The sequence below is a fragment of the Cydia pomonella genome, unplaced genomic scaffold (assembly GCF_033807575.1).
Source record: "Cydia pomonella isolate Wapato2018A unplaced genomic scaffold, ilCydPomo1 PGA_scaffold_210, whole genome shotgun sequence".
In the NCBI taxonomy this organism is placed as follows: domain Eukaryota; kingdom Metazoa; phylum Arthropoda; class Insecta; order Lepidoptera; family Tortricidae; genus Cydia; species Cydia pomonella.
In genome coordinates this window covers 310,739-335,088 of record NW_026907850.1, presented here as the reverse complement: position 1 = coordinate 335,088, position 24,350 = coordinate 310,739, and the positions used below count along the sequence as shown (strand labels likewise).

Here is a 24,350-nt window from a genome sequence, read left to right as displayed (position 1 = left end):
GGCGTAAGATAAATATAGTTTAAGTGTTTAAATAAAACTTTATTTGACGTTCATAAGCGCATTGTAATCTGCTTACTTGAAAAATAATAGTACATTACGATACAAGTGCGAAAAATAGGAAATTCGAAACGAGTGGCGATAAATTAAAACAAGACCGAAGGGAGTGTTTTAAATCGACACGAGTTGCGAATTACCTATTCGCACATGTATCGTACAACGTTTTACAGTACATATGGCCCTTTAAATGTTCGACACAGTAACGTAATATGCTACTTTTCGCACTAGTGCTATAAAGTAGCCCCATATGTACTGTAATAGTACATTACGATACAAGTGCGAAAAATAGGAAATTCGAAACGAGTGGCGATAAATTAAAACAAGACCGAAGGGAGTGTTTTAAATCGACACGAGTTGCGAATTACCTATTCGCACATGTATTGTACAACGTTTTACAGTACATATGGCCCTTTAAATGTTCGACACAGTAACGTAATATGCTACTTTTCGCACTAGTGCTATAAAGTAGCCCCATATGTACTGTAATAGTACATTACGATACAAGTGCGAAAAATAGGAAATTCGAAACGAGTGGCGATAAATTAAAACAAGACCGAAGGGAGTGTTTTAAATCGACACGAGTTGCGAATTACCTATTCGCACATGTATCGTACAACGTTTTACAGTACATATGGCCCTTTAAATGTTCGACACAGTAACGTAATATGCTACTGTTCGCACTAGTGCTATAAAGTAGCCCCATATGTACTGTAAACTATATTTTTCTTTGTCGTTTTCTTTAATGCACTGCACACCCCATGAATATATCTATATGGAAATAATGCATCATATCCGGTTCATACATCGCAACCCCTTTATATACAAAGGGACGTTAACATTGTCATGTTGTTTAGCAGTGGCGGATTAACCGAACAGCAGAAAAAGCATATGCTAAGGGCCCCGCGCCTAGGGGGGCCCCGCGCTCCGACTCTGACCATGCGATTTCGGCACGCGGAACCGGCCAAGTTCAAGTAGAAATCGCACTCCGCGGATCCTGTACTATCACATTTTATTTACAATGTATTTTTTTTCGTAAGTCAGTAACAATATTGATCAATTATTATTATTTTATTATCCTGTCTATTTTTCTTTATGACGATACCAAATTTAAAGAATTTTTAGGCTTACGCAAAGACCAAGAGCAGAGTTTAGCTGAAAACCGAAGGTGCAGTGTCTCAAAAAACTTTTGTGCATGGCTAAGCTGCAGGAAATAGAGCTCGGAAACGAACAAAAGAAGATACTGTGTTTAAAAACATATTAGTGAAAAGCAATGAAGGATGATTTATTTATTACTTATTATTTCAAATAACAAATTACACCTTACAGTTAATGCCTAATTATGATCAGCTTTGAGCCCGCAGTAGGCCAAAAGACGCGCTCTTCTACGGCTGGCCGGGCGCCCAAAATATGCCGAGTTGCTGCAAAGCCGTGGTACATATGATCTAATTGTCAAAATGTTATAAAAATAAAACAGCATGCAAATAAAAATGCATTCACATATGCCGGATGTAAAGCCCTACATAGGGCCCGATACCCAAAGCATACCAGCAAGTCGCACCTTCGAGCAAGAATTAAGGCCGAGCAGCAGGCGAGCCGAGATCACTTTGGTTCAATTCCAAATTCTGTTCTCCTACAGTTCAGCCTTTGCATGGTGGCACGCCGCGATAGAATGCTCCGGGCCTCCGCCCTTATACAGAGCTCGGCCTACGGCCTCGTTCATACTATGGCATTGGTTTCATTCTAGGCTCTGCTTTCCTGCAGCTTGGCCTTCAGCTTCGCACAGGAACGCTACAAAATCGGGTGGTCCGGATATTCAGCTCGTGGAGCTCAGCCTTTGGCCTTGTTTTTTGGCTCACTTAGCCATTAGTTCCCACTTCTTAGGTCCGACTCACTTTTCACCTATTTTTACAAGCTTTTGTTAAACCTAATAATATTGATGTTGTTAAACAGTATCCCTACATGCTTTTATTTAACTTGCAATACTCGTAAGTTGTTTTCAAAATCTGCAAACCATCCGCAAACTAGTTTTTTGACCGTTTGTCAAAATTTGGCAAAATCGACCTGATCTGATGATGAAAACCGAAGGTAAGGAAGAAACCTATATAGAAGAAAGGAACTGTGACAACTTCATTAAGATTCGGCTATTTTAAAATGGCTAAATAAAAAAATAAAAAAAACCGGAATTCCTTAAAATAAATTAATAAGGAAAATACTTCGGATTTTAAATGACGTCATATACCTATAGTTTGTGTCATCCACGAAGACGTGCCCCGCTCTTCTTCCTAATCGCTTATAGTACAAATCTGCAAGTTTTTGGCAATGTAGTAGTTATGTCCTTATGTCTACCGATTAATGTGTATAGACAGAACTACTATACTAGTAAAAGGTTGCAATACCACACTTGTAGGTACTATAGGCAATTGGGAGGAGGAGTGGGGCGCGGCTTTCTGGATGATACGAACTACAGACACAAAAAAAAACATTTCTTGTGTAGGGGCTCCGTTAATTTTTTTTTCTTTCGGAGCGATTATTTCCGAAAATAATAACTTAAAAAAAGTGTTTTTGGAGACCGTTATTCGTTTCGAAAGACCTTATCCATCCATACGCCACACTATCATCAAAGCAAAAAATATCAAAGTAAAAAACATTTTGTATCCCATACCCTACACCTAATTTTTTTTAATAGTTTTTATTTTACACGTTCTGTCGCAATGCATGATTTATGTATCCATGGCAAATTACAGCGATCTAGCACTAAAAATAACGGAGCAAACCCTCGGACAAAGGGACAGACGGACATGGCGAAACTACTTATATAAGAGTTTCTAGGTGACTACGAAACCCTAAAAAATACACTGCATAACATGTTAAAAACGAATCGAGAACGAGTTGAAAAAAATTAAGACATCGTAAAAACTTTGTGATGGTACTGAATCCTCGGGGTGCGAGTCCGACTCCGACTTTTTTTTTTCAAACCAGGGGGCCCCGCGATCTATTGTGCTAAGGGCCCCGCGCCTTCTTAATCCGCCCCTGTTGTTTAGTCGAAATTGCTAGTTGCCGAGTAACCGTTTTGATTTGACTCATTAATGATATGAATATGAATCGTTTGGGAGAGCAGTAGGGCTAAGAAAGTCAGCTCTTTATCATTTGTCACCATGCCTGTCACGTTCTAAGAAGTATGTAAGCGCAAAAGTGACGGGCATATTGACAAGTGACAAAAATGGAACCATGCTGCCACCGCTGGATAGATATTAGACCAAATAACCTAATTTCCCAATGAACCTAATTTCATAACTAGGTAATAAAAAAAATAATAATAAATATTGTAATAGCTCTAAACAGCTTTCCCATCGATGTAATTGAAATAATAAATAATAAAAGCTATTGTTAAAAAAAACTGATAGATATAAATGTAAAAGACTCAGTTGCATATTAAAATATTTAATTGTAACTCAATAATTTAAACATGGGATGCATCCCCATATCCTTGCCTTAGTCGCAATATTCTTAAAAATATACCGAGAGTTCGATTAACCTATACTCCTCAAACTGACCAACAATTGCTCAACAACTTTTAAAAATAACTTATGTTTTGATTTTTATTACACATTGAAGTTAATTCTAAGATGTATGAAAAAGTTAAAATCTAAAGATTTCATAATTTTTAAAAGTTGTTAATCAAAAGTTAAATCGTTTTAGGAGTACAATATATGGTTTAATTACGTGCTCGTGTTACAGGAAACACCCAGTATATATTAGTTATATTCTAATTCAGCGTAATATTTAATCGTTTTTATAATAAATAACAAGAAACAATTTAATTTTAATAAAATGCAGGTGCCGATTTGCGGACGCAACAATATCCACTTGTGACATAGTATTCGCGTTTGGGGGCATTTTTTTTATTTATAGCGCTCAAATATCACCATAAAACTAAAATTGGTTATTGACGCCAATTTATTTTCTGATCAAATCGGTCGATTTGATGATCCTGTCTCTGGACTCCACTATAACCTTTCTCTTCTGCCCAACTTCAAACTTTTAACTTATGTAGCTTCTAGTGTTTACTAAGGTTTCTAAAAATCCCTGACACTTTCCAAGTTCCATCACAATCATGACACATATGTCATTGTTCCTTACCAAAAATCCTGACATGTCAGGGGAAATAGGTACATGACTTACGGCTACCCTATCCAAAGATGCCTATTGTATTGTTATTTTGTCGTCTTTTTATTTACCCCCGATTTTGAATACAATAGCTAACAAAAGCTTTTGATTGACAGCAATGTAACAGTTTGACTAGTAAAAGTAAAGTATACTTATATATTACCTATTTATTACCTATTCATTAATATAGAAGATAAGTAGGTCAAATTATTTTCGTTGTCTTGTTTTTTTTTCAAAACATGTGACGAAGTGGAGCTTTTTGTGTGATATGAAATTTGGTTTTTAATTTTACTCATGTTAAACATAATGTAAAGCTAGAAAGACGTTTTTTATTCATTTATTTTGATAGAAAACTCGAATGCAAGCGTGACAGAGTGGTCAGAAACGAACGAGATACGAAAAGAATTTTGACCCAGATATAGGCGCCTGCATGTGCTATTGTGCACTTCTATGTGAGGATGCATATACTGAACTCAATTACTAAGTCTACATTCATGATCTTAACAACTGCGCTTTATGTATCTTCAATTATGCTTGGTCAAGCAAATCTTGTCAGTAGCAAAAGGCAAATTTTGAAAATCGAGGGTTAGCAACACTTTTCCAACTCACTGTTCCAAAATCGCGTGACATCTCTGTTTTATCTGTGGAATGTGGATACTGGATAGTGAATGACAGTCAAAGGGAAATGGCTTGCAAAAATAGTCCCGGCACCCAGCTCCAAGTCGTGGTTTGAATACCAAAGAAAATATGTAGAATATGTGTATGGATACTGGTTTGCAAGTTCTGCCAAATTCGGTACAGGGCCTTTTGAAATATCCACAATTATATCCTGTAATCTATCAATTTGTTACTCATACTATAGGCAGTTTGTAAATATCTCATGTAACTATTAGATTCGTGTCTCATTGTTATGTGTATTAGTTATAAGCAATGTACTTATTTTACTTTTGTATTTCATGTTTGAGCTGATGGCCTAGTTACCAATGCTCGTAATAAATTTAAAAAAAAATAGTGAATGACAGCCATCATGTTTGTTTACATTCTGAATCGTTGCTATTTCAAGAGAAACTGCTGCCACCATTCAATACCAATATATTAAATAAGTTTGAGCATAAACTTAAGCAAAGTTAAGGTGCCTACAACATACAATCACGCTCGTTTGATCGTAAATATTTGTAAAAATTGAGGGTATGATAATTACATGTTTTGGTTCGATATACATTGCTGCTTTTCTTAGCGCAATACCAACGCAATACATTTGCAATACATGCATTTTGAGTGTTGCCTAGTAGTTAAGTACACTTTGCTGTACATTGCTACTAACATACTTTGCTTGACAGACTATAGTAACCTAGACCTAGATGCAAAAATGTATACCCACTTAATGAACTGAATTCATTCATCAAGTGGATATGTATATGTTAAGAACATACAATCGTTCAAACATATCAACTTTATTATTATATATTTAAGTTTTAGTAAATAAATTCATACATTTCTTCTTTGTAAAAATATAATCTTTCACACCATAAGAAAATTAATTGGCATATATATCGTCAATGTCAAAAAACAGAATTCAAAATGAATACGGCGATCAGCGGCCAGCAACGCATAAAGGTAGCACCAAGGAGGCGCTAACATACTCCCCCCCCTCGAGGAGGTAGAGCCTCGAGGACGGAGAAAGCTTCTTCCAGTTTGGGTAGTGGACATAGACGATGAACTGCTCTTCGTATTATGCCACGTGCCGTGCCAACATCCGCCACTCTGGATACGTTGTCTTGTCCGGGGAACAATTTAACTATTCGGCACGTTCTCCATTTCATTGGAGGGACGTTTGTCTATCTAACGACAACCACGTCGTTAACTTGAAGTTGTTGTGTATTGACCTTCCACTTAATCCGTTCCTGTAATTCGGCCAGAAACTCCTTGTGCCAGAGATTCCAAAATTGCTGCCGCATTTGCTCGATGTGCTCATATCTGCTTAGCCGATTTGGGTTGATGACCAACAGGTTCGGAGAAGGTAAAGACATCAATGACTGTCCGATCAGAAAATGACCTGGCGTTAATGGGTCCAGGTCGTTGGGATCGGTCGATAAATAGGTCAGCGGTCGAGAATTCAACATGGCTTCAATTTGATTGAAAAGCGTGGTCAATTCTTCAAAGTCATCTGAGTATTGCCTAGGACTCGTGCCATATGGAATTTAGCTGACTTGACTCCGGCTTCCCATATCCCTCCGAAATGTGGAGAAAAAGCCGGCGAGAACACGAACTTTATACCCTCATTAGCCCCCCACGAAGCTACAGAATTATTGCTAGACTTCAGAAAGGAAGCAAGTTCGTTACTCGCACCCACAAAATTTGAACCGTTATCGCAATGAATCTCGCATGGATAACCACGACGAGATATAAACCGTCGGAGACATTGAATAAAAGCATCAGTAGAAAGACTACTGGTGAGTTCTAAATGTAAAGCCCTTGTCGAAAAACAAACGAAAAGAGCTAAGTAAGCCTTGGTTATCTTACAGCCTCGTCCTATACGATCTGTAATCAAAAGGGGTCCCGCAAAGTCAACTCCACAAACCTTAAATGGCAGACTCGGTGTGACTCTGGTTTCAGGTAAGTTCCCCATTATAGGATTTACAGTTTCTGCTTTCATAATCCAACACTTTTTACATTTATTAACCGTACTCCTAGCTAAATCTATCCCGCGTATAGGCCAAAATGGATTGCGTAGATTAATTAGTATTAGTTTAACAGGTCCATGCAAAGTTTTATTATATTCACGCTAAAAAAACAGCTTCGTAAATGTGTGTTTAGCATCTAATAATGCGGAGTGCTTTTGCGTGTAACTGCCTGAAGAATTCTGAATACGACCACCGACACGTAGTAGTCTGTCCTCATCTATAAATGGTAGAAGTTTGAGTATTCGAGACTTTAAAGGTAAAGGTTTATCTTTTTGCAGTAAGCAAAGATCATCCCTGAAAGACTCTAGTTGAGATTGCTTTATCAGATTTCTTCAATTGTATATAAATCTTTGTACATATGCAAAGACTCTTTGCAAAGTCGTACACTTCGAATATCTTTCAAAGTCTACGACACAGTAGTTTTTATCTACTGTATTATCAATAAGAGTAAACGTTTTCATTTCGGGTATGCAACTAGTATCGCTGAGGTGCTGATTCAGTTATGGCCAATTTGACATACGGTCAGTAAGAAAAGAGGGACCCTGAAACCAAATATCGGCGGTACATACATTTTGACTTGATGCCAAATCAACAGGGTTCATCTCTTCTGGCACGTGTCTCCATGAAGTATGATAAGACAATTCTTGAATCTCACCAACCCGATTTGCGACGAACGTTTTTAAACTCCGAGGTTCCGCTTGAACCTAACTTAAAATAGTATAATCTGAGGATACTACAGATTTCAAACTAGGTAACTCTTCCAGTTCCCAAAATTTTGACAACTGGTTTTTAATTTCTTGTGAAAAGTTACAGCGGATAGTATGAGAACTCGTAGAGTCCCTGGGCCTCCTCCCCGTAGGGCCAGCCACTATCCAACCTAGCTCGGTTTCTACTAAATATGGTCGTCTTATACCTAGCTTAATTTTTCTTTGCCCAATCAAGTCCCAGTATATATCAGAACCAAGCAAGAGATCGACTTCTGCCGGCGACTGGAACTTAGGATCAGCTAGGGTAATATTGTTAGGAATATCTACTTTTGTTCCTATCTTGACTGCAGGAAGCTCATCCGTAATCTTAGCTATGATATAGCACCGCACTTCAGCTATAAATGACGTGTGGAGTGAATGTAAATTAATGTCACAATATTCATTTATAAATAAAGGGATTTTGTTAAGACACGAAATGGAGCGATTTACAATAATTGTACTGCAACCAATCTTTTGTTTAGCCTTTTCAGTCATAAATGAAGACTGACTACCATTGTCTAGCAACGCGCGCAAAACAAACTTGTTTCCGTTAATAGTCACCTCAACTAGAGCTGTAGCCAACATAATATGACGGCGGTCTACCGCTGTTAACGTGACAGTCGTGTCAGTCGAGTTTGTCAGGATAGCCGAATCAGAAGTCTCATCATAGCTCGCGTCGCCGCTAGCGTCTTTATACATAAAGCGTGACTTGACCCACGAATCGGCGCGCGACAATGCTAGTCATGCTTGGGGCTTAGCTTCTTGACTTACGCTTGAAGGTGAAGAAGATACTGACATTTGAGGACGTGAAATATTATTAGGTCCGGCAGCTGCTTCCTCTTCACCTTGCTGCTGATTAATCACTTCTCTATGCAATATGGTATTGTGCCTTTTTTTGCAAACCCTACACGCAATACTGGTGCGACACTGATAAGCAGTGTGGCCAGGGTGTAAACAGTTTTTGCACAACTTCCATTGAATCACCTGTAGGAAGCGGTCATCAACCGATAAGGAATTAAATTTGGGACAATCGCTTAGCCTATGATCCTGCTTACAGTAATGACACTCATTTACCACCACGCTAGTCGGAGATCTCGGTGACAGGCCAGATGAAACAAAGCATTTAGTTCGAGTAACATTTTGACGTTTATCGTTTCTATTTAAATCCGTCTGAATTAGACGTTTGTCGTTCCTCGAGCTAGATACCGTTTCTAAAACGTCAGCTCTGTTACGAAGGAATTTATAAAACTCCTGTAATGACGGAGAAGTTATGTCACTACGAAACTCTTCCCATTTTCGCGCGGTACTGACGTCAAGTTTCGACGAGGCCATATAGATAACCAAGGTATCCCACTTATCGGTCTCCTCACCAAGAGACTTGAGTGCTTGTACATTTTTTGACAAATTGTCAATTAATTTGCGTAAACTCTCATCACTTTCCTTCGACAAAGGCTCTATGTTAACAAACCCTTTAAATGCTGATTGATTAACAAACGTTTATTATCATATCGCTCGCGTAAAAGAGACCAAGCGATAGGATAGTTCTCAGCTGAGACGGACACATAATTAATAACTAAGCTTGCGTCGCCTTGAAGGTATGACTTGAGATAGTAAAATTTACAAACGTCATCAATGTTCTCATTGTCATGTATTAAAGACAGGTAAAGGTCTCTAAATTCTAGCCACTTATCTGTCTTTCCATCAAAGGGAGGAAGTCTTAGCTGCGGGAGTTTCACATTTTTTGCTCCTTCCCGCTGACGGCTGCTCTGGCTGAAGAACTCGTCCCCTTGATGGTCCTTTTCCTTAAAGGCGGCGATTACCTCTTGGGCCTGAGCCATTACACAATAAAACTCATTTTCTGTGGCCTCTCGAGCATCCAGCTCACTCTGAGAATCATCCTGTAATTCAATATTAGTTTGAATTTCATCGAAAAGATTAAATGCCTCCTGTAGTTTAGACAACCTAAGAGTGCATTCATTCACAAGAACTTGAGTTAGATTCTTTTTATCTAACAACGGCGTGAGGAATTTTTTGAATAGGGTTAAAGCTCTTCGAACTTTTCCTCTTTGACGTTTGAGTTCCTCCATTTTGCGGGTGCGAGATTATTTTAAACTGGTAAATTATACTTGCATACGCATTAAAGCAAATTTAGGTACATAGAGGTACTTACAGTAATAATCTCGCGCTTCGTAGAATTACCCATTAATTACTTACGATAAAATAGCGATTGATAGTTGATGGGTACCAGCAATAGCCATCCGTGCTCTCACCGGCTTAAACTCACAACTCATCTGGTTATCGTTATTGGATAAACTGGGATATTCTCCGAAGGATAATCTTCATTTCAACTCAGCGCAATCTTCATACAAATATTGCGTATTTGATCAAATAACGTCACGTCGATCACGTCGGGGTCACCAAAATATGTTAAGAACATACAATCGTTCAAACATATCAACTTTATTATTATATATTTAAGTTTTAGTAAATAAATTCATACATTTCTTCTTTGTAAAAATATAATCTTTCACACCATAAGAAAATTAATTGGCATATATATCGTCAATGTCAAAAAACAGAATTCAAAATGAATACGGCGATCAGCGGCCAGCAACGCATAAAGGTAGCACCAAGGAGGCGCTAACAGTATATTTGCAGCACGTAGGTACACGGATTAAGTGCTCAAGTACGTCTATATAACTCTTAATTTCCTAAGTTTGAATACAAACAAACACATGTTGTCATCAGTCGCTACAATAGAGTGTAAATCTAAATATATCCAGCCATTTCAATAGGTATATCTATTATACCTAGTGCTCAACGCGTTCCAGTGATCTTTAGAGTATGCGGTCACAGACAAACATACATACACAATGTACATCACAGCAATGCGGAAGTCTGTCGTCTTACTCCCTTTACAAGAGAATTGTTCTTACTATAACTAACTAACTAACTGCTTTGGCTCAGCGATCCAAAAAGAATCTTGGCCTCCGAAACGAGAGAACGCCACCTTACTATAACGAGTAGATTAAATTCCGCGGGGAATTTTGCGATTTTGAAGACATTTTACAATCTTTTATTTAACATGCAATGTGTGTATATTTATGATGATCTAACTTTGTATGGAGAAAAAAACGGAATAGAACGGATAGTAATCTATGTGCTGTGATTTTGTGATTTGCAATATCCTCATACAAATAAAAAAGAAAAACCGGGTAAGTGCGAGTCGGACTCGCGCACGAAAGGTTCCGTACCATTATTTATAAAAACGGCAATAAAAATATGTTTTATGTATGGGAGCCCCCCTTAAGTATTTATTTTATTCTGTTTTTAGTATTTGTTGTTATAGTGGCAACAGAAATACATCATCTGTGACAATTTCAGCTGTCTAACTATCACGGTTCATGAGATACAGCCTGGTGACAGACGGACGGACGGACAGCGAAGTCTCAGTAATAGGGTCCCGTTTGACCCTTTGGGACGGAACCCTAAAAATGCAAAGTAATTGATAAAAACGACCGCCATATTTTTAACATACTTATTACTAATAGATAAAACGTATAAAAGCCCTTAAAGACATTTCCAAAGCAGAATGTAGATGCAATGTTATGGCAAGGTTCGAGAAAGGTGGTGGCAAAGCTCTAACGGCCACACTTTTCATGTCATTTGCAACTTGCCATACACGTGTATGTATGTATGTATGATCATATCTTGTCAGCTAAATTAGACCCTCTCCCATTATTCGGTCGAGTTGAAACTTCACATAAATAATGTAAAATCGGTGACAATGAAATAATTATGGTACCATCGATCGATGTAACGCCTCTGGAGTTGCAGGCATCCATAGGCTATGGAGACTGCTTACCATCAGGCGGGCCGTATGTTTACCACCGACGTAATATTAAAAAAATTGGAAGTGGCCATAGGAACTATTATGAAATAAAATAACACAACCTATAAATTGCATTCGAGTTTATTAGAATTGTCTCGATGAGGTATTAGTTGACTGTTGAAAAAAAAATAGTCAGCGACAAAAGCTTCTATGAAACCACTTAAATGCAAAATAGTTATTTACGATATATACAAGTGCAGAAAAATAGGAAATTCGCAACGAGTGGTGATAAATCGATACAACGTTTTACAGTTCATATGGCTCTTTAAAGTTTCGACCTGTGCACGGAAAGTGCACCATATGTACAGTCAGCATCAATAGTAGCGGACGAAACAACGCGCCAAAAGTATCAGACAGTGACATCCCGGATAACTTATCCAAATATAGATACATTTCTAAAATTCACGTTCAAAAGTACCTACCTATATCTTTTACGGTCTTAGTTGTTCTATATTAAAGACATCACTTTTTGTTAAGCCGTTACAGAATGGTAGATATTTATGAAGCGTTATTTGATCCGCTACTTTTGATGCTGACTGTACTGTAAACAAATATTCATTAGATTTTGTAATCAAATCCTTATATCTTCCATGCCCTCCCCATAAACATAGTTTTTCGAAATGGGGTCATACACATTTTTTAGCAAATTCGTTCGCGTCTTTCTTGTAGACATCGCAAATTTACGGGAATCTAAAGCAAATTTTTACGCGGCAACTTTATAGGCGGATAAAATTTTTATCAGTACTTGAGACTCAAACAAGAAAAACGGGATATCTATGTACATACCAGAGTTGTTAACTTTATTGTGTTGTCCAGGGAAGTGACCTTTTTTACAAGGTGTTCGGAGTCGTTGGCGTCTTTCCTGTAGATATCACAAATTTACGGGAATCTAAAGCTAATTTTTACGCGGCACCTTTACAGACGGGATAATTTTTTTCAGTACTTGATACTCAAATAAGAAAAATGGTATATCTATGTACAACCAGAGTCGTTAACTTTGATCGTATTGGCCAAAAAAGTGACCTTTTTCTAAAACGTATTTGACCCCATGATACATTTGTTAACGCACTTCACTAACCTATTGAGTGACATATTAAAACAGACCATTAAACTCCTGCTTACGGCGTAATTATCACATACCTACCTACTAGATTAGTTAGTTACAAATGAGTTCAGTAATGGAAAAGCTTTCAATTATTACATTCCTTAGCAATGGCGCTTAAACGAGCGGTTGTTGGCTTCAAATAGGAAGATGTTTCAACAGGTTCATAGCGTGGGACCAAGCTCACTCTACGCAGACTTTGCAATAACAAAGTGTGGAAGTCCCACCATAAACAGCGAATCTGTATGAAAATATGACGTTTATATTAGCACCACTTACACTTTGTCGCTCCAAAGATGCAGAGTTAGTTTAGACGGATTCTACCTAGTAAGACGTTTGGTTTGTTTTGTTTGTGGGTTCTTAATAGTCTAGTTGGCTTATCTGATTAGTATTTACGCCAATCTGATTCAATTGTCTGATCAAATCAGGTGGTGTGGACGCAAACGCCAATTTGGCTCGCCGATTTCGACCGCCAATTATTACCGATTAAATGGAGGTGCGGTCGCAAGAATACCAATTTGTGACGCTAGTATTCGCGTTTGGGGGGATTATTTTAATTTAGAGCACTCAAATATCACCATAAATCTAAAATTGGTGATTAACTTGGAGATTGACGCTAATTTCTTTCGGTCGGTCGGTTTGATCATCCCGTCTGGACTGTCCTTAAGCCAACTTTGCACCAATTTAAATATAACAAAGTGAGGGAGGTTCATTATAAACGTCATCTTTACATAGAAATTTGACATTAATAATGACACGGCCCCACTTTGTCACTGCAAATGCCATACAGAAGGCTTGGTCCGACATGCCAAATTAGTGATAATAGACAATAACCAAAACACACAGATAAAGATAATCAGATAAGTCTGTGAGTGTGATGATTCTTAAATACTATGTATTGATAAGGACAAACCAAATTATATAAAGCATACCAAGCTATGACTGATTTACAAATTAAGAGTTGTAATTGTTTAAGATACCTTATAAGCAGACTTAGAAAAAGTATTTATATTTTCATTAGCTTCGACTGTTATCACTAGAATCTCCGCAATTTTTGTAGTAAGTACTTATTGTTTATGTAAAACTATGAGCTGACTGCGATGTAAACATTATGATACATAATAAAGTATTTGAAGCTTGTTCTCTCGTGCGATTTACCGCGTACACGACCGTTTGATCCCGCAGTTTTTTGCGTATCCATTCAATAACCGTCATGAGCAACCGTTAAACACCTGCCCGCGACCAGCGGAGGGAAACACCGATAACCCCAAGCGTACAGATAAAATTATAACATAATATGCCAAAAAAACTGTGTAAGAATCCGACTACAGTTACGTTTAACGAACTTTAAATTAATTATACAAAATCCATAAAGCCGAAACCACGTTTATTTCGTACAGTTAGCCGTTGTGCAAGATAACCAGAATCGAGATAAGACTGTTTGCTTTTGGACGTCCCGTGGCAAGTCTGAACGTAATCTTTATACGCGTTAAAGTGCTGAACGTGAATATAACCAGTTTCGAAGCGTTCTTAACGGTTAAGGCGCCGCCGCTTGACGGATGATTGAATTTTGTGAACTCACCTTCCGTTTGGGGCCGATGGGGAATGCACCAGCTTCACTGCGAACAGGAACTGAATAGCACACACGAGAAGACAGCACAGGTTCAGAGAGAGCGTCAACGCACACAGAGCTAACGTCACTTCGTACACTACGGCGAACTCTTCAGGAGCACTTGTGGCCGGCGCAGATATCTTCAGAAGGAACAGCAGCGCCAGTAGAGCTAGCAGGAGACTGACGAGGCAGAGAAGTGCCAAGGAAGTGAGCGCTTCCTCGGTCGCCGCTCTGATGCTCCTCGATTTCCCAATTGTTGTAGTCCTTGCTCCATTCACGTTTCCATTGGCTATCTTTGGTGGAGACGCGACGGGAACGGGAGACAGGACGGGCACGCTCGGATTCGGCTGCCCGCCCGGGCTGACGCTCGCCGAGGTGCCTCCGACGGAATGCTTGGAGGAATCCAAGGTGGAGACGTTGAGGGGTAAATGATGGTGCGGCCGCCGAGGCATGTTCTGATAGCGTTGGTCGGCATCGTTCGCCGCCGGCGGCCGCTGAGCATGCTTCAACATGTCGCGGTTAGGCCGCTGGCCATACCGCGGACCTGTTCGCGGGCATAGCGACCGGCTTTAAATGGCGGCGGGCGTGCGTCTCGCCGGCAGTCGCGAGCTTACTGAGCGGAGCGCGGAGCCCCTCTTACCTGCGCGTAATTATGTCAGTTATAGTGCAGGCGCAGGGTGCATTCGGTTCCTCAGGCGCGGTTACAATGGCCAAAACAAATAACTATTCAAATTGTTTACAACAAGTAACTGTTAATTGTTTTCAATTTGAGGATTGTTTCGAGATGTTTATAATAATGGAATTCGTAAATATTGTAAAAAGACGGTTGAATATGAATGGTGTTTATATTTTTTTACATGCCAATGTCTTTAGTCTTAATGAGTATTAGCACTCTACTTATTCCTTGCCTTGATAGCGTACGAGTAGGTATATTAGCCTGTTCGATACTTGTGTCTGAAATATGTAATTGGAATTCAGTAAACTTATTATTTTCATGACTTAAAGCAACTTTCATTTACAAGGTTTCATACATGTGTCGACACTATCAACCAATACGGTTCGCAGGACCTCATTGTTGGAAATTCGTTGCTAAGTTACCAATTTTTACAATATAATTATAATATTACATGTTTCTTTAATGTGTTTTTTTCATAGGTACCTACTGCTCAAAAGATCGGGAAGCTAACCAAAAAATATACCTATTAATATAAGCTTTAAATCATAAATAACATAATAGAGTCAAAGATAGGTAACATTATAAACAAACAAAACAATATCAATGTTTTATGATTATAGGTACCTACAACTAGGCCCCCTGAAGAAAATAACAATCGTACAACGACAAACAAATAGAAAATGTAACGAGATACAGATGCCACGAAAAGTCACGAGACCATAATGAATTGTTTCAGTTTCAATTGGCATTTTCTATAAACGATTTTCATTTTGCACCTGCACCTTTTAGTAAAGCGTTTCTTTAAAAAAATGCTTCTTTCATTAATTTTGTTTTTTATTTTATTTAAATTTGTGTTTCTTTTGCTCATAATCACGAGCTCTTTCGATCCTAATGGTGTAAAAAAATGTCCCACATTTTTTTTCCTATTGTGTTACCATTTCCCCATATACTTTGTATGGCGGTAACAAAAAGGAAACTTTGAATTATGTATGGACATTTTGGGACACTATATCTCCTAAAAGAATTAAAAGTGGCCAAGTGCGAGTTGGACTCGCTCACGAAGGGTTCCGTACCATTTATGACGTATTAAAAAAAAACTAATACTTACTAGATCTCGTTCAAACCAATTTTGGGTGGAAGTTTGCAATGGTAATGCCCATTATATATTTTTTTTAGTTTTATCATTCTGTTATTTTAGAAGTTACAGGGCGGGGGGGACACAATTTACCACTTTGGAAATGTCTCTCGCGCAAACTATTCAGTTTAGAAAAAAATTATATTAGAAACCTCAATATCATTTTTGAAGATGAAAAAAAAAATTAAAATTAACAATTTAAAAACATAAATCATAGCGTCGTAAATAACTTAAAAAATTGCCCTGTTTCCTGTTAGCATGTATGTTAGTTACTGTGGGTCAAATATTGGAAGTTAAATTTGACCCACTTCCTGATCGAACTGAAATTTAAATACGTACATATATAAGTCGGAAGACAATGCAATATTATGATAACATGAAGCTTGATCTGATGGTGGAGACAGGAGGTGGCATGGCAATGGGAACTCTGTGATAAAACAAACTAGTTACGTACAGTCAGCGATAAAAGCTTGTACCAAAAATGAAATATTTGCCAAAACCTTTTTTAAATTTTTGTATTTTTTGTATTTTATTTATTTGCATAATCAGGTACATTACAATACACAGGTGTTATTTGTAAAGTAGGAGGTACAAGATACCGTGTCAGGGCATTGCAAAATTCTTAAATAATAATTAATAATAATAATAATTAAGCCATTTATTTCCAATAGATTACATTCCACGGTTCGATATATTAATTACATTATTATTATTTTGATTATTTGTATAATTATATAGTTAGCAATATAAATAGCAGTAGCATAAGACATTAATTTATATATATATTAGATGATAAATTAGTTTATATTAATTAGTAGTATTATAGTATCTAATTATTATCTATTGGGCTGTCCATTTACGGACATAGGCCTCCTCCCTCCTGTTCCACTCGTTCCTATCAGCGGCTACTCGGGTCCAGGTGATGCCCATGCAAAATTCTTAAATACTAAGTTTTAACTCGCTTATAACTATTATTATAATTTATTATTATAATATCATGCATGAAGGGATTTTTTTCTAAACAATCTTATTGTTATATAAGGCCATATCATTTTGAAAATTATGTCAAATTGATAGATGTTAGGACGCAAAATCAGAAGTAAAAAATAATTTTAACCATATTCAACCATATAGGTAAGTCATACGAAAGTTTTAACATCGACATCGAAATGTTTTAACAAGGACAACGCGCGATAAAAATTGGTTACTCCATAGACACCAGAACCACCTCCACCCATTTTCGTCGATGAGCCAAAATGTATGAAATAGCATTTTTTTAGCCGAACGCTCCGGCTGTGGAATGAGCGGCCGAGGTTCTCTCGATGGGTTACAGTATGGGGTTCTTCAAAAAAGGAATGTAAAGGTTTTTAAATCGTCAGGAACGCGCATGTATCAAAGATAAAGATTTTTAGTTTATTTTCCAAGTAGGCGTATTACAATGCGCTTATGAACGTCAAATAACGCTGCGCCGGCTCTAACCCTTCACCTCTGCCCCAAGATCTAAATCCCTCCTTAATTTTAGGAGGATATCCCAAAATGGACCGGCAAAAATTCGGCGACACATCTTTTCAAAACATTACATCTTATAACTAACATGCATTAAATAAAAAAATACAATTTAAATTTATATGGAATTTACATTTATATGGAATTTAAATTTATATATACTCTCCCGGCCGGTTTCGACCACGACGACTGTTTTAGCTCCGTCGAATACGTTCGTGTGCTCGCAAGTGGCTTAAATTTATATGGAATTTAAATTTATATGGAATTTAAATTGTATTTTTTTATTTAATGCATGTTAGTTATAATATGTAATGTGTTATCTGGAGTTATAGACGTCCAAAGGCTACGCTGACCGCTTACCATCAGGCGGTATACTTGGTTGCCATCTGGTATTTCAAAAAACCTGTAGGTATTAATAGAAACCAGGCTATAGCACCATTAGACAGGATGCTTGACACCGGCTGCCTCGGCCCGTGCCACCTGCTACAGGTGTTCTACTCGTATAAAAAATGTAACACATGGACAATGCACAATTTGTATGCTTCTTTTTTGCCTGGTGCTTATGACCGCATGTTTACTTTAGGAATGAATTGGAAGATAAATTTGATTAGCGCGAATAAGACTTTTAAACAGAGGAATGTCTTGTTAGGTGATCAAAATAATTTCTTCGATCGATATTAATATGACACATCTCATTTGAAGATATAATACATTCACCAATCTGAAATGATTATTGATGAGTACAATTTTTTTACTATTTGTTAAGTACCGTCCAGTTTTTGTAATTTTGTATTAATCGTTAAAAAGAATTTCATGAGAGACGATCAATTAAGGTTGGTTCATATTACAATTTTCGTTCGGAATTCAGACCGTGTCGTGTATTGGGTCGGTCGCCAACCAGCCAAACCCCTAAGGTAACGCTTCGGGCTTTCGGCCCTACGCGGAGCTCAGCCTTCGGCCTTCGCAAATCGCAAGCCTCACTCATTTCAGCCGGCCTTAAATATAGAGACCCCTATATCGTTATTTTAACGAAACAGTGTGAACTGTCTGAATGTGGTAACGGCACCAATGATGAGACATTTAATAGAAGAATAAGAAAATTTAGAATCGTTTTGATATTTCAAACGTCAGTCAGACGTAAGGAGCTCTATGAATGACTCTTGATTACAGTAAAATGTTGCCAGTGTAGAAACCTGATGTTAAATACTTGTTTAACAGGGTTTAAGTCTCATTATTGGCCATACATTAGACGTGCCCCTCCCCCGTCAAAATCGGTAGACTGTTTTGTACAGAAAATTAGACAAGGCGTCTATTTAGTTTGTTGTCTTTATTTCCTGATAGATGGCGCTGTTCCAGACGCAAACTAGCTAACGCTAGTTTATAATTAGTTTATTTCAAATTAAACAACGTCTCCCATTGATCATTATAGGAGTGTCTAAACGCACTATATGAGTGATAATTTCAAGGAATAGTATAAAGTTCTTGACCCACGTGTGGTCTGGATATTCAATTCAATTCAATTCAATTCAATTCGTTTATTTGCCTCATAATACGTCTTACAAGATGTTACAGTAATTTGTAGTTATTGTACCAGTATCAGTCAAATTTTCGACATGCAAATATTAAACTATACACATTTTTACATTATATTAATATTACATTACGAGTTATGTCAACATACAATATTACATCAAAAACTGAAATAATTACAATGTCATAGTCATAGAAAGAAATATAATAACAATTGATGTTTTGTTTAATAAGTTACATGTCAAACGTAGTAGAATTCAAGTATTCGTTTACAGTGTAAAAACAGTAAGTCAATAGCCATTTTTTTAAGGAAGTTTTGAATAGCCTGCCTTGGAGACTTTTCAGTCTATCAGGTAATTTGTTGTAGACTCGGATACACATATTATAAACATTCCTTTTGTAAATATCGGATTGACAACGCGGCTGATTGAGAAGATTTTTATAATAGATCCTTTGGGTTCTTAGCCAAACATCGGCACGTAATTCAAATTGCTCAGGGTGTGCTTTGACAAATAAGCAGAGCTTCAAGATGTACATACAGGCCAGCGGCAAAATGTTTAATGTTTTAAAGATCGGTTCACAGTGAGCCAGGTACCAAGAGCCTGAGATTGCACGGACACATTGTTTTTGTACTTTAAAAGCTCTTTCCACATCCACAGAATTTCCCCATAGTATAATACCATAATTTAAAATTGAAGCAACATATCCGTAATAAGCTGAAAGTGCAGCTTCGGTAGAGACAGTTTTTCTAATTTTTCTTAAGGCAAATACATAGCGGTCTAATCTGGAACATACTGAATTAACATGTTCCTTCCAATTCAAGAACTTATCTAAATGCAACCCTAAGAATTTTATGCTATCCCTTTCCTCTAATGTGATATTATGAAACCCAATATTTAACGGGGCAAGATTGGCTTTATGAGACTGAAACTGCATATAACAGGTTTTACTAAGGTTAATATGAAGGCTGTTGTTAACTGTCCAGTCACCGATATCCAATAAAGCTTTATTGATATCGGATTCGTATTCACATTTACTCTGATCATTCTTTTTTATTAACATTGTAGTATCATCTGCAAAGAGAATACATTTATGATTTGAAGCCTTGTGGAGGTCATTAACATACAGTAAGAACAATAAGGGACCCAGATTGCTACCTTGAGGCACTCCTGACACAATGTTACGAAATGTTGATCTATACGATTTTTTAACCCGAAGTGTGCCTGTTTCAACCACTTTCTTTACTTCTGTACATTGTTTCCTATCAGACAAATAATTTCGACGAGGTTGTTGGTTGTCTTTAAGCAACGGAAGGAAGCCCCGTAGTCTTTCTCAGTCAAGTTACAAGGATATCCAGCCACGTTCGATACCGCATAATTTGAGAAGGCATTTAGAATCTAAATTCGACTTTGTATTCTGGCAACTCCTGATATATAGGTACCAAAATTCAAAACTGGGCTGTACCTGCTCTATCACAACGGAGTCGTTAATCGTAAACCGACTACATCAACAATGTTTGTATGAAAATGTTAGCGACATGACAGACCTTCTGAGGTAAGGACGTTGTCCGACGTGATTGAAAAACTTGCATCTTTTGTAGTGTGACCATGTTTTCATGCAAATAGAAATACTCTGTTTTTAACAAATTAATTTTAACCATAAGTACAAAAGACTAGGCCTAAATGAATGCAAACACAGGCGATCTAATTAAAAAGCGATTTATATAATATATCTAAAAGCGATAGTTTCAAGATTATTGTTTTTGTTGTTGTCCTAAAGCACCCCAGAGGTGCAATGGGCCTTCACAAGCTCGCGCCACGCCTTCCTATCTTCAGCTCGTCTTCTGGCCTCGCTCCAGTTCAACCTAAGAAACCAACTTCAAGATTATTAGCTAAATAAATTATGCCAACGTTGAAACTTCAATTGTTATACTTGACGCGCCGAATGATGATACCTATCTATGACAGTTAATTTTTATATGAAGTAACTGACAATGTCAAATATATTTAGACTTTTTGGTACTTTAACACATTTTATTTTATTTAGAAATATATCAATTAAGTAATAAAAATACGATAAAACCTATTTCTTCAATCTGGGCACGGTTTCAATTTATTCGAAAACAATTTTCTTCAATTATTTTTAAAATTAGGTCTATCCAAGAGTTATTTGGAGCAACTGTCATACGGATCATCATTCGCCGCGTCAGGTATAATTTCTACAGTGGGCCCAAGCTAACTCTAAATGTTAAATTTCTATGAAAATGACGTTTATAAGAACAACGCATTTCGTGCAATGTTACGGCTACCGTGGCGGTGTAGTGCGTCTGGTATGTTCGCCGAGAACAGAGTAGATGACTTTTACGCTATAATGCGTAAAAGGCACTGGTCGTTTGTCGGGAGAGTGAGCGAAACGGCGAACAGTATTGTTAAAGTAGTGTATACAACCTGCTACTGTATGAGCAAGGTTTCCCCGCTGCACCTATATAATTAGCTTTAATATTAGTCTAGAGAAATTTAATTGTATATTTAATTTAATTGTATATTTGCGTTATTGTAATTTAATGGGTTGATACCTGAATAAATTTTTTTTTTTTTCTTTTTATAATGATATCAGAATAAAGTCTTTGTTCTATTCAAGTCGGTTCAGAGTTACCTTAGAATTTAGATGGATTCTAAATACTTTTATCACTCAGAAAGGCGAAAATAACGAACAAAACCGACCTGCTCAGTGTAGGGTTCCGTAGTTACCCGTCCGTCAAAATAGACATACCGAATTTCAGCTTTCTATAGCACTAACCATCACGGATTGACACACAGACAGACGGCCATGGCGAAACTAGTCTTATAGTTGACTACGGAACCCTAAAAAACAAACGGATCTGCTGTTTTATTTACAAATATAATAATGATTGTCATCAAGGTTTCTTTGTGTGGTACGTAACGTCCGTGACCAATATCCGATTGAATATATTACAATAGTAAACATAAACAACTAATGTTTAATTTCATTGCCACTGTTTAAACCAAGGCCCTCCCCGTTGTCTGTTCTCAGTACAAAATTTGATACTCAAGCCGTAGCCACTTAGATGGGCAAGCTGTGTATGTGTGCGTTTTAGGGATGTGGACTTGTCGATTTTAATCATGTTATATATCGATAATCTCTACACAGCGGAACGGAATAGTGATTTATTGAAGCTTCGATATCTTCATTAAAAATTAACATCATGGAAATGTTAATGGATAATAATTACTATATTCCCCCCCCCCCCCCCGGTCCTCTCGCCCGCCCCCTAAGATCTGAGTTACGATGGCGAGCTGCGTTTAACCGCCCGTAGTCGTACAATTAAAATTTTACGATTTTAATTTTACTTGAAAGGAATTAAACTACCTATAATGAACAGATAACCATTATAACACAACTTCAAATATTCTTATCAACCAGTTATGTTTTTGTGAGTTCGTTATTACAATAATCAACGGCGGAAATCCATGGTACACTGGTCAAAACCAAAAATATGTTTTCCGCAATAATTGAATTATTTTATTACCTATATTACAAATTATTCATTAGCATTTCTCTGATGTTTATTGTTAGTGAAGATATCGAAGTTTCAATTAATCGCTATTCCGCCCGCTGTGTAGAGAATATCCATATATAACATGATTAAATTAAAACCGACAAGTCCACATCCCTAAAAACTTGCCAAAAACCTACACGCACACTTTTTTTTTATACGCACACATGTTAGGTACACAGCTTGACAACCATCAAAATGGCTACGGCTCGTTGGGGCCTCGAATAGAAGCGTATCATTTTAAGATCTGTGGCATAAAAAATATATTGTTAGTTTCCGTATTCAAATTACGAATCTGTTCGAAATCCAGTAATATCCGGAATTTTCTTTAATGGGTCTTGTTTGTGGTCACCCCGCAGGCGGCCCGTTGTGCGCAAGAATGTTGCGAATCTAGTCGGCGGCTACACAAAGTATAGACTTGGGATGCTTTTTTGGTTCATCATCACGCAGAACAGTGAAAAGAAAGAAAGTTTTCTGAAAGCTAAGTACCCTGTAGTATGATTGTGTATAATATATACAAAAGGATTTGCTTCTTATAGTCAGTATCACAACAAATAATACGTCCAATATAGCCTACCCATGTTAAATGTGGCATTATTTATGAAAAGGGCCCTTATTGTCGATGGCGCTTACGCCGCACTGCGTCGCGCAGCGTTGTATTTATATTGGAGCACCGTTAATAACGGCGGAAGCGCCATCAAAAATAAGGTCCCTTTTCATAGATAACGTCACAGATAGGTTTAGACGCATAAATATCGCGTTATTCATATACGCGCCACAAGACTCGATTAGCTATTAATCATTCGTCTTAATCTGTCATATTGACTTATGTGTTTTGTTTATCTATTTAAATTTTATTGCACGATATAATATTGTACAAATGGCGGACTAAATGCCTTAAAGCATTCTCTATCAGTCTATATATTTCATGTCATACTGTAAAGTATAGATAAGTAGTAGTCGCCTTTATTTCTCACACTTCACACATGTATAATATTTCACACATATGGAAGCGCTGGTGGCCTAGCGGTAAGAGCGTGCGACTTGCAATACAGAGGTCGCGGGTTGAAACCCGGCTCGAACCAATGAGTTTTTCGGAACTTATGTATGAAATATCATTTAATATTTACCAGTCACTTTTCGGTGAAGGAAAACATCGTGAGGAAACCGGACTAATCCCAAACAGGTCTAGTTTACCCTCTGTGTTGGAAAATCAGATGGCAGTCGCTTTCGTAAAAACTAGTGCCTACGTCAAATCTTGGGATTTGTTGTCAAGCGGACCCCAGGCTCCCATGAGCCGTGGCAAAATGCCGGGACAACGCGAGGAAGAAGAAAGAGTGTTTTTCACATAGCTTGGATATAGTCACCTCAATAGCGTTTGTTTGCGTTTTAAGATTGAAATTAAAATTAAGGTTAAATATAAGCGGTGGTAGCCGAGTGGATATGACGTCCGACTTTCAATCCGGAGGTCGTGGGTTCAAATCCTGGCTCATACCAATGAGTTTTTCGGAACTTATGTACGAAATGTCATTTGATATTTACCACTAGCTTTTCGAAAGGTGAAGGAAAACATCGTGAGGAAACCTGCACACATCTGCGAAGAAATTCAAAGGTGTATGTGAAGTCCCCAATCCGCATTGGGCTAGCGTGGGGACTATAGCCCGAG

At 37.6% G+C, this 24,350-nt stretch overlaps 2 protein-coding genes across 2 annotated transcripts in view; one reads left to right on the top strand and one right to left on the bottom strand.

The window, feature by feature from the left end:
• Positions 1-14,886, bottom strand: part of LOC133533897 (uncharacterized) — a 73,820-nt gene extending 58,934 nt beyond the window's left edge. The window contains exon 1 of the mRNA XM_061872981.1: positions 14,231-14,886. Within this exon, the coding sequence (XP_061728965.1) occupies positions 14,231-14,772 (542 nt within the window). The 5' untranslated portion in view covers positions 14,773-14,886. The remainder of the gene's footprint in view (positions 1-14,230) is intronic.
• LOC133533896 (spermine oxidase-like) overlaps positions 1-24,350 on the top strand; it is a 42,121-nt gene that overhangs the window by 1,441 nt on the left and 16,330 nt on the right. The gene's annotated exons all lie outside the window — the stretch shown is intronic.